General features: G+C 39.8%; 1 protein-coding gene across 9 annotated transcripts in view; it reads right to left on the bottom strand.

The window, feature by feature from the left end:
* Positions 1–15,092, bottom strand: part of ARHGAP24 (Rho GTPase activating protein 24) — a 261,312-nt gene that overhangs the window by 14,868 nt on the left and 231,352 nt on the right. For all 9 annotated transcript variants that reach the window (XR_015699608.1, XM_087736084.1, XM_009473142.2 and 6 more), the window contains 2 exons: positions 13,220–13,427; positions 933–1,065 (listed from right to left, as the gene is read on the bottom strand). Coding sequence is in view for 8 of the 9 variants with exons in the window: in XM_087736084.1 (XP_087592210.1) it covers positions 933–1,065; positions 13,220–13,427 (341 nt within the window). In the remaining variant the exon portion in view is untranslated. The remainder of the gene's footprint in view (positions 1–932; positions 1,066–13,219; positions 13,428–15,092) is intronic.

The raw sequence follows: 15,092 nt of genomic DNA, 5'->3' as shown, positions 1-15,092 counted from the left end.
GACCATAGAAGACAGTTTGCCACAGATCTTCCCCTCCACCCCCCCATTCCATCAGATGGGAACAACTACCACCTCTGCTGTTGGTAGTCATCAACTGAAGGCTCAGAAAGGAGATGGTCTCAGTTAGAAAGGAGGGGCTGCTACTCATCTTAATTAATTAGGAAGGAGGGGTTCCAGTTCTAGCAGGATTTGAAATGTCAAAAAGGAATTAAACAGAAATAATCACCTTAGAAAGTTAGGGGAGTAGACCGAAATCAACAGAATGAGCCTATTTGTATTTACTTTGAAAAGAAAATGTCAGGGTTGACCTCATTACACATAAGCATGCAGAACGATGTAAAAAAAGCACTTAGTTTCTTATGTCTTCAGGCTAATATATAGTGGGCCTATGCCACTGCAGGGCACGTATGATGAGTCAGGACCCTTATTTTACTCATCTGTGTTATGCTGTTTTTAAAGAGTCTGGAAGGTGGCCGGCTTCCATCTTTTTGAGGCCTTCTGATTCAATGATAGGCAATGAATAGAGTTCATTGGCCTTCAATCAAAAGTCAGTAAAAGTTGGCATCCTGACCCCTGATTTAATAGCAAGAGTTGGACAGCAACTACTAGGACCCTTCCTTTTACAGTTCAGAATGATAATCCATGAAAATGCAAGTCTCTTTTCATGCAACATGGAAGCTACTGACCACAACGATGTTTACTTGAACTGGATTCAGTGGCATGCAATAAATACAGCTAAGGTTACGGTATGTGCCTTTATTTAGACTTCCAAATGACCTAGGTGGCAACAATTTTCATATAAAAACAGCCTCAATTAATAGACGCACATCTTAAATTAGGATAGGTAATCACCAGCTTCCCTCCTCTTCAAAATCAGAACAGGTTATAACATGCCAGCCTTTCATTTTGTCTTACTCAAGTTGGCAACTCACCGTTTCTTCCTCCTTGCTGAGCATTTTGGCACAGGAAAGAAAATCTTCGTATTTTGCGTATGGTATGACTGGTTCTGGGAGTTCCCTTAGGTACAGCTTAAGCAGTGATGCCACCGTGTGCACATCTGTATTGCTGTTGGGTTGGAATAAGAAGTTGTTACTGTGAATCAGGATAATACTGTGAGATTGACAGGCTAAAAACTGTCATTTAACATTTCCATTGTCACCCCAGATGTTACTCATCAGCAGTTTATAGATTATACATTTATAGATCATACCTGTAATCTGGGTTTTTTTTGAGGGTTGTCCTATAAAAAACTTAGGATACCTGCAAGCAGGAGTCTGTCAACTCTGCTGATTTATTACTATAAATAATTACACGTAAGGTCCTATTTGCAGGCAGAGGTATTGAGAAGATCCTGGCGCTCACTGACAGGCATCTCGCATGCAAAATCCATCTTAACTGGTGCTTTTCATTTTCACCTGAGCCAGAAACCAGGCATTATATTTACATGGTGGGGATTATTCTCCTACCAGAGATGGCCCCAGCTCCCAAGACATGCCCAGCATGTCTCAGTTCCACTGTATAACCATCTCCTCTGGTTTCAGTATTAAGTAAGCAAATTTTAAAGGAGACCATATATACCACAGGTGCGTAGTTGAAACTTCCCCATCTGAATTACAGTTCTTTCCCTGGCATGCATCTTTTTCCTATGCTCCCAGAAAATGACTACTGTGCCTTTTAGCTGTACCATTACACCAAAAACTGGATATACTTTAGACACAGAACCGCAAATCCATGGGAAATGAGTTTTAGCTCTATCCTGTACTGAGTAAGCTAAGGCATTGCAAGTCACCCAACTTAGAAAATGTCTGTGTGCTAGCACAACAGGTAACATTATAGGGCTGACAGTCGAAGAGCTGGTATGACATATGCTTTCTCATGATTATATTTGCAGAAACTCAAGGTGTCTTTGGATACAGCTAGTAGGAGCCTAGGCTGTTTATCAGGTGTACTAAAAGTAAGAAGATGGGGAGAAAGATCAAAATGACAAGTTCAAAGTACGCAATAAAACTTGCTTAAATGTTTCTGTGGTGTGTAAAGTTACATTGTGGTAACTTAGGAGTTCTTCCCTGAAAAGAAATAAATAGAAATAGATAAAAGCTACAAGTCAGCATGAAGAAATCTCTCTTGCATTACTTCTGACTTCATCCCTGGGTTTAGCTACTCAGGCATTTATTAAAATCCTTACTACATGCTTTCCCTGGTTCAGATAGAGTTGTACTGCAAGCTGATATATTTCCCTCTGACTTCTGAAACATCAAAAAAACAGATACTAAATTATGCTAATTTCATTCATAAGAAAAAGAAAATGTACAGACATTTCTAAAATGTGCATTATTGTGTATTTTCTTTTTCTTTGAAGGCTTCACACTTGGAACATTTTCTAAACTCAGTCTCTCAAAGGAACCATTGGCATTTGACACACTTAAGCTTTGCTAGAGGTATGTTAATCATTATTTTGGAATGATCTGTTAAAACAATAATGGCTTTTACTAAGTTAAATCTTAACAAGAATGATGGGAGCAACGTTAGATTAACGTGGTATGGTGTGAGCAATCTAAGTCAAAACAGAAAAAGAGAAATAATAAAGCACTGTATATATTTAAATGTTAACCACCACAACCCTCCTCAACATAAATTCCCAGAAAACATTTCTATTTCAATCATGAATAATTTCCAGCCAAAATTCCAAAAAGCGTTTTCTAGAGAAACAATATAAACAAAGCACTAATGCAAATCTGCATTTTTAAGGAAGGTTTACATTCTAATCCTTTGATTGCAACCCTCTCCTTGTGGACTGGCTTAGATCCAAAATGGGAATCCTGTGTTTACCCCACCCCGCTCCTTGGATGCATATATAACATATATAAGGAACAGTACTATACATGAAACTAAACATAGTTGCACTATTTTAGGAGATTTCAAATGCTAGCTCAGATTTGGCCTCTAACCTTTGCCTTCTACCTATTCCCAATCCAGATGCAAACTAAGTGAACTGAAGCTCTTCTTGACATCCTGGCTAACAAAACTCTTTACAGACCGCACAACCCAAGGGCTTAAACCCCAGACCCCAATAATCTCTCAGGTAGTTGCTTACATGTCTTGCCGCCATTGGCACTAGTTTTTAGAGCACAACCGTGGCATGCTTGCTCAGGCAGTTGCCACTATTCAGCCGTATCCAAGAACCAAATTTTACAGGGAGATCTTCAGCTTCCTAAGCTGTTGATGCATCAGGAAGCAAAAAAGCAAATACAGAGGGAAAGACTTTTGCTACTCAGACTCTGAAGGAGAGCAGCAGCCACAGAGAGCAGACGTGAACTGGCAGCCTTAGGATAGTGCCCTACATTGCAGCATGAAAGGCAGCACAGGCCATCAATCTGCAGAGAATTTAACTCTGATTACTCAGCACTGATGGTCTTTCTGAAGATTTTATTATTACTATTTTTATTATTTAAACAAGGAAACTCCCCAGGCCTTGCTGAAGAACTAAACCACATCTTTCCAGAGACTATTTGCATAAAACCAGAGAGGCCTTTCCAAAATACAAGATTCAAACAGGCTGAGTGAGAGAAATTACTGAAGAACAGTTAAAAGTTGGCACACAGGTCTCCCAGTGAGGGCATTAAGCAATATCATCTTCCCTTCTTTGTACTGCCAGGATCATGCTTCGTGTAGTACATAAGAATAATTTTACACCAGTCCCTTGGTGTGAAGTGGAATACTTGCTCCTTGAGGGCACAGCAGATGGAGGATAAAAAAGCTGAAGAAGGGGACAAAAGCCCTGAAAACTGATGCAAATTATAAACTTTCTCCTTTCAGTGTGAAGTACTGGTAGACTATCACTGCGAAGGATTAGTTGAGCGCTAAAAACTGTGGCTCTACCAGGGAAAAACTGAGAGAGAAATGGGAAGGCAGGATGCTGAGGAGCAAGGAAACAATAAGAAGTCTTGTGTTCTCAAACTAGCCTCCTGAAGTACATGTCGTATACAAGTCTACAGAAAGGTGCTTTCTGAGCTGGGGTTAGAAACCCAGGTGCAAATCAGTAGACGGGGACACATTTGCAATTTTTTTATTTTTTTATTTTTTTTTTAAAATTTGCTTCTGCTGACCGAATGCTAAGGCAATACTGCAGACTGCCACAAGATGGTGGGATTGCAAAATAAGATTTTGGAAAATTTGTTTTGTTACCTTTCTTTCCCCTTAACTGGGGACACTGCTTAGGACTTAATCTATCTATATAGAAATTACCATACAGATTTTGGTAGCATAAACAAACATAGATACATACAGTCACATACTGCCTGCAAAGCTCTTTAAGAATTACATTTTTTAATTCTATTTAGCAACACGTAGACAAAAGTTAGAAATTTTCTTCTTTCAATGTAAATATCGGTATTAAAATATGTCAATATTTTTATAATAATGTAACTAAAAGAGTGTTTCATACCATCTGAGACCTGTTTAGACCTTGCAGTCTAGTATTATTTTTTTCACCTTTTGTTTTAAAATACAGAGGAAAACTTAAAAACGGTAGACTCCAGTTTTAATCCAGCTATATTTTCGGTGTTTCAATCCACAAATATCATTCAGCTCATTTCAGCCACGGAGGACAGCTGTGAGTTTCAAAGGAGTGCTGAACTGCAAGCTCTCCTGAGGATCAGGAGCATTTATTTCCCTTTCTGGTCTGCAGTGTTCTATCCACAGTCTAAGTAAACCAACAGCATTTATATATCTGCCTTGAGGGCATTTGTGTAGTTTGTAAGGCATGGATCTTTCCAAGGCCTGTAGAGGACGTTTTCCTCCTGGACGTTTTCCAGCTACAACTGATCAGTTCAAGACAAGGCAGTATGTCTCCCTTCAAACCTGGCCTTGCCTATATTCTAGGACCATTACAGCTACAGAAACTTGATGATTATACCTATCTTGGTATTTCTTTTGCTATCTGACAGTGTAATATCAAAGTGTTCCATGATTACACATTGATAATTAACATGATTAAAAGTATTCATTAACAAGTATTAAAATTGAGTATGTCAATTCCAGCAGAAAATCCTCTTGTTATCTAAATTGGAACAGCCCTCATTAATTGAGGCAAACTTTCTCCAAGTGCACAATGAATAATTACAAGCTTGAAATGGGAATGACAAAGCACGAAGCAGAAAACTGAATGCAACACAAAAAGCATCAGCAAGCTGAGAAACAGTCTCTTTCGGTGTGTCGTGCTGGAAGGACTGAGAAAGATTACTTACCTCACTAAAGCATTAATACTGCTTTACTGTTGATATGTTTCCAAAGGAGCATCCCCCACTCCACTACTGTCCATGCAAAGGCATTACAAACGCAAATGCAGCACAGCCACTCCTTAGTCATCGGACTACGCATAGTCAAAGACCCATTCATCTGAACTTTGTCATTAATATCCCTCACGGCATTGCTGTTTTGACAGCACTTTCCATTGTGATACCACAGACACTGTGGAAGTGGCTGTCAGACTGATTACACCGCCTGGAGTTTTTCACCCTTTCCACCATAAACAAAAATTACTGAAGCCCAGCAGGTCACCAGAAATCCACGCGGAACCCTCACACTTGGACAGGCAGACAGTGTGTTCAGAGAGCTGGAGTCAGCGCTACAGAGCACAAAGCCAACAAGCGCCTCATAAACTCTCAGAGGAAATATTAACGGGGCAAGGTCACATTACAAAAAGATTAATGCTGTGCCAAAAATAGCTCTAGATCATGATGACACATAAACAGTTTGCATAAAGAACAAACAGTAGGGAACAACAAGCTGTGAGGCTATAATTCAATTAGGAGTTCTGGTAATAAAACAAAGGAGAACAGTACAGTTCAAACAGTTTGTGTATCAGTACCTCCCAGTACTAGAATTACAGCTCCATCATTTCAGATGTGTCACCGATCACAGTCCTGGAAACGGAGAGCCTTCCTTACCAACATATCCTGTACCCACCACAACATTTGCTGACTGTGTCCCTGCCTAGCTGCATTCAGGTCTGTGCAGCAGCTCTCAGACCAGCATAGATGTTTGCCTGACATGGGAGGATGAGTTCCTAACTGGCTGCCCAGTGTGTCCCTTTGCTGCCAGTCTGCAGACAGTGTAAGTGAGATGCTAGCGCCCATGATAAACCAGCGATGAAACACTGAGTAAGCAACGTCAAGAGAATGTTGCAAATGTGCATAACTACATACAGAGAGAATCAGAGCACTGTTGCTGCTGAGAAGCCAGTATCCAGAGACTAGGAGGGCAAAGCCTGTGTTCAGTAACGTTACAGTGAATCGGGAGTGGTTTGACTGATTCTGGGAGTCAGGCTTTGATCTAGAAATGCAAAGGTCGGGTCAAATGCATAACATAACTGGTTGAATGCCCTATGTGATTTTTGTTCCCTTGTGTAGGTATTCTCAAAGCATTATTCTCTATATCATTTTCCTATATAACGCATATGTAGCACAGGCACTACCATGTCTAATCTAAGCACGAGCTGAAATTTTGCCTAACACTTGTGAAACACACATGAAAGCATTCACCATTTGAATCCCTGCACTGTCTGTTCTCTTCTCCTTGCTGCTTCAAGAGCCTGGCTCTACTTTAAGTCAACACTGATCTCAATTCTTATTTTTATGTTTAGACAGAGAAAAAACCAAACACATATTCTGCTCCTTTGTCCTTGTGCTCATGATTTTTACAGCTCATGCTACCTTCCAGGGACCCACTCAGGGGAGTAAGCACCACCAGGAACACTGAAGATTGACAGACTCTATTTCCAAGTTAGACATCCACTTCAGTATTTATAACAGCAGCCAATTTATTCAGGGTAGAGAGTGATACTTCAAAAGCAGCAATGAAGACAGCAATTGAGGACAGACAAATGAAAACACAAACTCTATGGAAGGATGTTAAAAATTACTTAGAAAAATATAGATCCTTAAAGAAAGACGCAAGTGCTTTCAGATAAGGTGGGCAGAAGACTAAGAAACAGATGGGTTCCCATCAGGAAAAAATCAACCAGGGCCAGTGAATATGCTGCTATATTATTTTATCATTTGATAAGTTGTTCAGAAAGGCTGTTAAGTTTCTGCAAGTTTTTGCAGGGATTGAAAGTATATATAAAACGTGGAAAACACCACAAATAAACTACCTGTTCTTGTTTACTGGAAGAGAAAGCCACAAATCTTTCAACCCTAAGTAAGGATGCTTTAAAAAACACACTCTCAGATCTTCCACATAGTAACAAAATGTCCTCCTTTCTTAAAGGTGACCGTGGCCATCTAAGAAGTCGTTTGTCATTGGCACGTGAAATAACACACTTTTTTTTTAAATCACAGCTGACACACCAACTCCATTTCTGAAACTGAAATTCTCTTGAAGCAACTACAAATATTCATTCACTGCCAATAACTAAACCCACACTCTCCTACAGCAGGACACCAATTAAACTGATGTAATGACCCTTGCATCACGCTAGAAATGTGTCTCCTAACATGTATTTAATTGCTAGACTACGTCTTTAAGTTGTGTCATACGCAGAGGTTATTTCTGCTAGCTGGTTAGAAAGAGAGCTGGAATTAGAACGGATGCAGAAGTGGCTCCAGAGGCATTACTGATGAGCAGATTGCGAGGATCAGGGAAGGAAGCCTGGAACAGGCAGAAACGAACAGGAATTTTCACAGGCCTAAGGCCATTTGTGTTTGGCAGGAACCAGCTTTCTAGTAAAGACTTCATTTCACATAAAAATGTTTTCTTTAGGGATTACTGCACTTTCCCACTAGGAAGGAAATAAAGCCCCTTCTTTGTGGGGAACTATCTGCTTCTAAACAAAGAAATTCTTATGTACAGGCTTGTATTTGGAAAATAAAACAACAATTTTCATAACCAGTGATTTCCAAGTCAATGTCTAGTTGCAGTCTGTGCAGTGCCAGTGCAGACTGCAGCCCCACTGAGACAGGGCCCATTTCCTGCATTCACCAAAATTTTAAAACATTCTTTGTCTCTGGAGGAGAATAAGAATTGTGCATGTGGTCCTTCTCACCTTGAGGGTATTACATCAGTGCCTTTCTCGTCATTTTCTTATTTTGCTTCAACAATCCCAGTGATCAAATGCACAGGAACATACCAGTTCTACATTCTGAATTATTTGGCTCCAGTAAATAATAGTTAGCTTTTGCCAGCTATCACATACTGCCACTTACATACCCTTTTCTCAGCTGATTGCAATGGTGACTAGAGCAGTAAGTAATATTTTGCCGTATAATGTGCTGCATTCTTCTTTAGAGGAATTCATACCCATGAGAGAATGTAATAGGAATTTTGTTTTGCTAAATATGCATTTATGTGCTTTCCTTCTCTCTTGTGCATACACATAAATGCAGGCTGGTAAGCTATGTAACTTTAAACTCTTCTGAACTACTGGACTATATACATCAGTGATGGTAGTTATGAAAATCTAAGCCACATACATCGATCAATCACATAAGTATTAATATTTGTTTCAGTGACATTTCAAATATTTTTTTCTCCCTGAGCAATCTTGAAATCTCATGTCATCTGGTAGTAATTGTGATGAACAGTAGATGCAAAGAGGTAATACAAAAAGAGAAATCCAATTTTGTACCCCTTCTAGGTAAAAACTGTAGAACAAGCCCTTACGTTATTTTCCTTATGTGGTGCCATATCCGCGATGCTATTTTTATGGAACAAATAGTCATAATCCACTTTGTATCATTACAAATGTATGATTTGTAAAGGAGCTGAGGGCTGAGGGACTTTAAATTTAAAATATAAGTCACACAAGCAGAGAGAAGCAAATACCCCAAGGGCAAGCAAAATGGATTCCTCAGAGGGGACAATTTTACACAGAGGTGGAGCTGTACTGGAAATACCAAGGATATTTCAAATAGTAGCAAGCGTGAGTGCCTAAGTGCACTGTTAGTTCCTTAAAGCAGATTTCACAATATGTGCAGATACATACAGAGGGAGTGAGGTATTTATTGATTTTTGTTTTTAAACTGACATACAATTTTCAAGTTGGTTTTTTTTTCTTCACATAAAAGGCCTCAGCAGTTTTCAGTTGTAGCAGCTGTACCTCCCTTTTCCAAGACTGCGAGAAATGCTGATGTTCCAGTTTTCATACTGGGGGGGCTTGGGTGTTGGATGTTTCAGATCAGATACTGGATTTTCTCATTCTGTGAGTTTGAGAAATTTCAAATACTGGTTCCGTTCTCATACACATAGCTCATGATTCTTCAGCAACATCTTATTCAACTATAAGATCAAGATCAAATTAATACATGAAGGTTTTTCATAGAATCATAGAATGCTTTGGGATGGAAGGGACCTTTAAAGGTCACCTAGTCCATCCCCCCTGCAATGGGCAGGGACATCTACAACTAGAGCAGGTTGCTCAGAGCCCCATCCAGCCTGGCCTTGAATGTTTCCAAGGATGGGGCATCTACCACCTCTCTGGGCAACCCCTTCCAGTGTTTCACTACCCTCATCGTAAAAAATTTCTTCCTTATATCTAGTCTGCATCTCCCCTCTTTTAGTTTAAAACCATTACCCCTTGTCCTATCACTACTGGCGCTGCTAAAAAGTCTGTCCCCATCTTTCTTATAAGCCCCCTTTAAGTATTGAAAGGCCGAGATAAAGTCTCCCCGCAGCCTTCTCCAGGCTGAACAACCCCAACTCTCTCAGCTGTTCCTCATAGGAGAGGTGCTCCATCCCTCTGATCATTTTTGTGGCCCTCCTCTGGACCCTCTCCAACAGGTCCATGTCCTTCCTGTGCTGAGGGCCCCAGAGCCGGACGCAGTACTGCAGGTGGGGTCTCACCGGAGCAGAGTAGAGGGGCAGAATCACCTCCCTCGACCTGCTGGCCACGCTGCTTTTGATGCAGCCTAGGATACGGTTGGCTTTCTGGGCTGCGAGAGCACATTGCTGCCTCATGTCCAGCTTTTTGTCTACCAGTACCCCCAAGTCCCCTAGTTTTTGCCACTGTCTGACTTGTCCTGGATTCACTCTGTGTTTTTATAACTGATTTCAGTATCAGAACATCCAGCTGCTAATTTGTCAAACGTTTTATGTTTCAAAACATGGCTGCATTTTCTTTTGAGCAAAGCTGTTTTACTTCTTCTTTCAAATGTGCCACATTTGTTCTGTGGTCCTTTGCCAAAGGGGTGTGGATAAGAACACAAGAGGGGAGAAGGGCAGGGTCTCCACAGAACCGTGGACAGCAGCTGAACTCTGGGCAAAAGAGCAGATCTGTGCCTTTGAACTCCATCTCCCAATGCCTGTAAGGAGTTTTAAGATGGTGCAACCATCTTAAAACAGAGATGACATTTTAAAGGAGTGCTAATCATCGCTGTACAATCTTACCTTTGTTTTTGCTTTTAATTCTACAAGTTACATATTTTACTGAATTAGCTAAGAAAGCATAAAAGGAAGAAGGATTATTTAATAATAATTTCTTACACAAACATATAGACAAGCCTACACACATATTTCAAAGCATCTTCATTTGTTCTAAAGTCTTTGTTTGACTTATGTGTACTTATATACAGAAAAAATGTCAGCATGAAAAATGGCAAACTCCTCAAACATCAGCTCTTTGTATTAGTTCCAACACTGATGACAGCACATAGTCATTCTCCCAGACAGAGCCGGTGACCCGGCACCGCTACGGACGTCTGACCTGGGTTCCATTGTGTTTTTTTCCCCATCAACAAAACCATCAGCTCAGCTCTAACTGCAAAAATCTTTATTATTATTGATGTATGAGAATGGGCAAAATGTAAATTAATAAACAGAACCTAGGTAGATTTTGCACTACCGGACTTTTGACTAATAATAACCTATAATTACAGATTAAACACAGTGGATCTGGAGGTTCATGAGAGACAGTAAGCATGGACTGCTAGCATATATATTTTTTTTCTTTTCTCTACAGCAACTTTTCATATTCTGGCCACTTTCCAAGAGCTCAACTTGTCAAAGAGGTTGCATCAAACCTGGAGACCATGCTGCCGTTCAGCACAATGAAAAGAAAAGTTACCCTAAAACAAGGTAAACACATAGGCACTCTATTAACACTGTGAAATGAACTTCACCTCAAAAGTTTACAAATGGAACAAAAGGTTGGAGGAAAAAAGTAGATGCCCAATGGAAACAATGACAGAGATCAGAACAGAATTTATGTCTGGCTGACTTCCGGACAATTGCTACACCTAAATCACACCTCTCCACACTCAAATGTGAAAAAGTAAACTGAAAAAGTACCCTTCACAATGAGACATGCAGACATACAAGGTCAATGTTCTATAAATTCTCAGCTTCAGAAGCAGAACTGCAGGACCAGCAATTTATAGGCAACTCCTGCTGATGTTTCTAATTGCTATAGTAGAGATTATGTGCCTTCTTCACAGCAGTAGCATGTAAAATCTCTTCTCCATTTCATCTGCTAAAGCTCAGCTAGCATGCCTGTTCCTGGGGCTCATTAGTGTGTGCTACAGATGTTGCTAGATAACCTTGCAAAAAAAAAAAAAATGTATGTAGTTGAGCCCTGGTCTCATTTGTTTTGAATAGATAGAACTTGTGCACCTCTTTCAAGCTGTACCTCTTAGTGGGGTGTTCAGTACATCATCTTCCCGGAGTTTGGGGGCGGCTTGTTTTCTTAAGCATTTCCTCCACAATTATTTGGCTTACAGGCACGGAAAAAATAACCTTTTGTTTCTGCCATTCGCCTACTTGTATCTCTGGTAGAGGCTGTGCCAGAGACATGACCAGTAATATTTATCTTAATGTCCAAGTAACGAAAACATACCCAATGGATGCTTCTTTACCATTTTTAAATAAGTCACACGGTATTTGAACAGTGAGTATGCTACAAACATTTATCACCTAACACTATCACTTCCCACAGTCCTCTGGCTCCTTAAAGCTATTTTCGGGTCAATTATCCTAACTCTCATCTTCCGATGAGAAACTAATAAACCTCATGGGAAGACAATTCACTTTTCTTTTCCAGAGCATTATAAATTCTTGACATTTCTTAAAGTGAGGGTCAGGACTGTGGAAACTGTTGGAGATAAAACAGCATTACAGATGTGTGCCTTCTGTGCATCTGTGATACACATACCTTCACGCATAACAAATTTGCTCACTTCATAGGAATAGGAATAGGGAGGAAGGTAAATGATTTCCAGCAATCAGGTTCATATCATGGCACGGCTTTGCACTGAAAGATCAAGCTATGCTTTCCTTCCTGTTACTTGCATTGCTATCATTCAAAGGTCCCACGAAATACATGTAACCTGCCTCTTCCTCCAAATTCACATCAGACCCTCAATTGGAGTGAAGTAGCCTAATTCCATTTTGGAGGTGTGTTACGGATGTCACTTAGGGCACACATTGAGGACATCCACTGTTTAACAGTCTCTTGAACTGGAATTTCATTACCATCGTATCAATGCTGATCAGAGTTAAAAAGGCTATGTGGCATTCATAATCCACTGGTTCTGCTTCTCTGATTGCACACTCTGAATATGTGGACTACTGCTACCAACTCTTATAGGAGAGCTGAACTTGCACAAAAAATTAATCTTACCAAAGACTGAAGTCATACACAGCTGTGTGAACAGGACTGGGTTCTTCCTTGGCCCAGAAAATTCTCTTTGGAAAACTGTATAAATATTGGAATGCAAATTGAACCTGAACCCTCAAAACAACATAGGTTTGCTATTATGGTCACAGCGACTTTTAGTTTAAGACCAAAGGCTCAAAATTATAAAGGAATACATAAAACTAGACTTCCCTTCCAGTCAGTTTTATAGGTAACAGAACATATTGAAATTGGTGATAAGAGAAATTCTTCCTTTGTAGAACTGACTAAATGCCAGCATCACCACTGTATTTCAAATGATACTAAGATCAAGGCAATCCAGATATTTTTGATTAAGCCAAACCATTAGCAATACTCTTCCTAACCAGCTTTTCACAAATGGAAATTCTCCAGAAACGCTTTGAAATCAGACATCAAAGTCAGAAAAAAAAAAGAAGACATTTTAGAGTGATAATAGGAAACATACAGAAAAACCTACAAAAACATGTCATTCTATGTGTTGCTGCCACGTGTTTTACTGCACCGTGGGTCAGCCAGTATAGCAGATCGTCCTGTCTAGGCTTCAGGGAGTGGGGGACAGCTGGAGGATTTTACCTGTCAAAAGAAGGCTTCTCTCCACAGTCAAATGCATCCTGTAACTCCTTGACAAGATTAGCCTGCCCAGGCAGTCGAAAAAGGCCTTCTTCCTTTAGCCCCCGCTGTCGGATAAAATCCACGCACTGTTCCACCAACATAGGAGCCAGGCGGTTCCCATATCGCTTTTCGTATCGGACAGTATCTTCCAGCTTCTGGCCAAAAATACCTGCATGAAAGAGAGAGATGTGACTTGGTTGAGATTCATAAAAACATTTGAGGGTCTTCCGTTACAACCTACGCAATTTATAAGTCATTTAAATGCATGGACAATTAACCTACTCCTTTCTTAAGAATAAAATGCTCAATTTCACCTTTGATACTCTCATGGAAATACAATGCTGACATATTTTACAACAATGCTCAAAAATATTATTTAAAATAAAATACTGTAAATGATTTTTCAGACCTTAAGCACAGAAAACATAGAAATAATACAGATAGGATTTTCCGTCACAAAACTTCTGATTCAAAACATCTCCATCTTCTTTGATTCATGCCTAATTATCTATAAAAAAATAAGTAGTTCCTGTATCAGTTGCAATGGCGTATAAACATTACCTTTACACATGGAGGGCAAAAGATCTATAAATATAACTCAGGATCTTGTTCCTACTAAACCAAATTATTACTTAGGTTTTCCTACATAAACAAAGACCGTTTCTATAATGTATTACCGATTGCATTATCACTGTCTGCTTTAGCAACAATAAATTTTGTGTATTATAAAAGATCCTGACATGAAAGGTGAAATATGTCAGATGAACTGCAGGAAACCTGCATTTGTACTTAACCTCAGAAGAACATGGGAGTTTTTTTGACAGAATTAACTTCAACTCTGATCTGAGGATATCATCACTACCACTGGAAAGACAGCTACTCTGCATAACTTATTTTGCATCTCCCTTTCAAACTGCAGAGCCAGCCATCATAGACAGCATCACAATAATGTTCAGGTATGTCATCTGTGATGGAAGCTCTCTCTTGAGACCACCATTTGTTGAATAGTATTGGGCCTGAAGCGAGACAATTCAATTTCTGTATATAGCAAGACAATGAATAGTTCTAAGGCAGTCACGAACAGAAACTAAAGACCAAAAAACTATCTATGCTTGGAAGTGTCCTTTTCCAATTATGTATGCTATAAAGTGGGAAAAAAAACCCAACAAAAAACCAGTAAGTCAAAATGTGCCCTTCACTGAGCACACAGTTCCTACTGGTTTAAAAATATTCAACAAGGAGAACAGAGTTGTTCTGGTTTGCTTTTTCTAAAAAAAGCCCAAAGTGGAGCTGGTCAGCTTTTGCTTTTGGCCCAAAAACTTCATTCACACATAAATTACAATTACATGAACAAGTAACCACAAGCTAAGGTAGCATTCAGATTGAAGCATCCTTCAGGGTAACCTTCAATGTGTACTTGTCCTCCAACAAAAGAAAGATAATTCACATCTCAGTTGTAGGGAGGAAAGCTGCCTTGCATACGCTCCAGGATGTTATGGGAAGTGGGTAACAAGCCGTCAGTCGCCCATACTGAAGGTCTGGGGTTTGCATTTAAGTGCAATTACTTTTACCGTAGCACAGGAAAGAACTGGAGAGAGTAACTGATGTCCAGCTAAGACATCCAGAAAGTATTCTGACATGCGGAACAGCATATTTTGTTATTTCCATGGTACCCACACTGGTGGATGCCAAAACCAGCAGTAGGTAACGGGACTGAACATCACACAGTTACTCTTTATTAGCTCACTTTTTTTCATGTTGTACAAAACCCAAAACCCAACAATTAGCAATTAAAGAAGGAATTTTTGAAACTTCAGAGTGAGTCAAGCCTAGA

This window comes from Nipponia nippon, unplaced genomic scaffold (genome assembly GCF_047370975.1).
Source record: "Nipponia nippon isolate SJK-2023a ecotype South Korea unplaced genomic scaffold, ASM4737097v1 scaffold_6, whole genome shotgun sequence".
Taxonomy (NCBI): Eukaryota; Metazoa; Chordata; class Aves; order Pelecaniformes; family Threskiornithidae; genus Nipponia; species Nipponia nippon.
The sequence above is the reverse complement of the archived record's forward strand: the minus strand, read 5'-3'. Positions and strand labels throughout refer to the sequence as shown.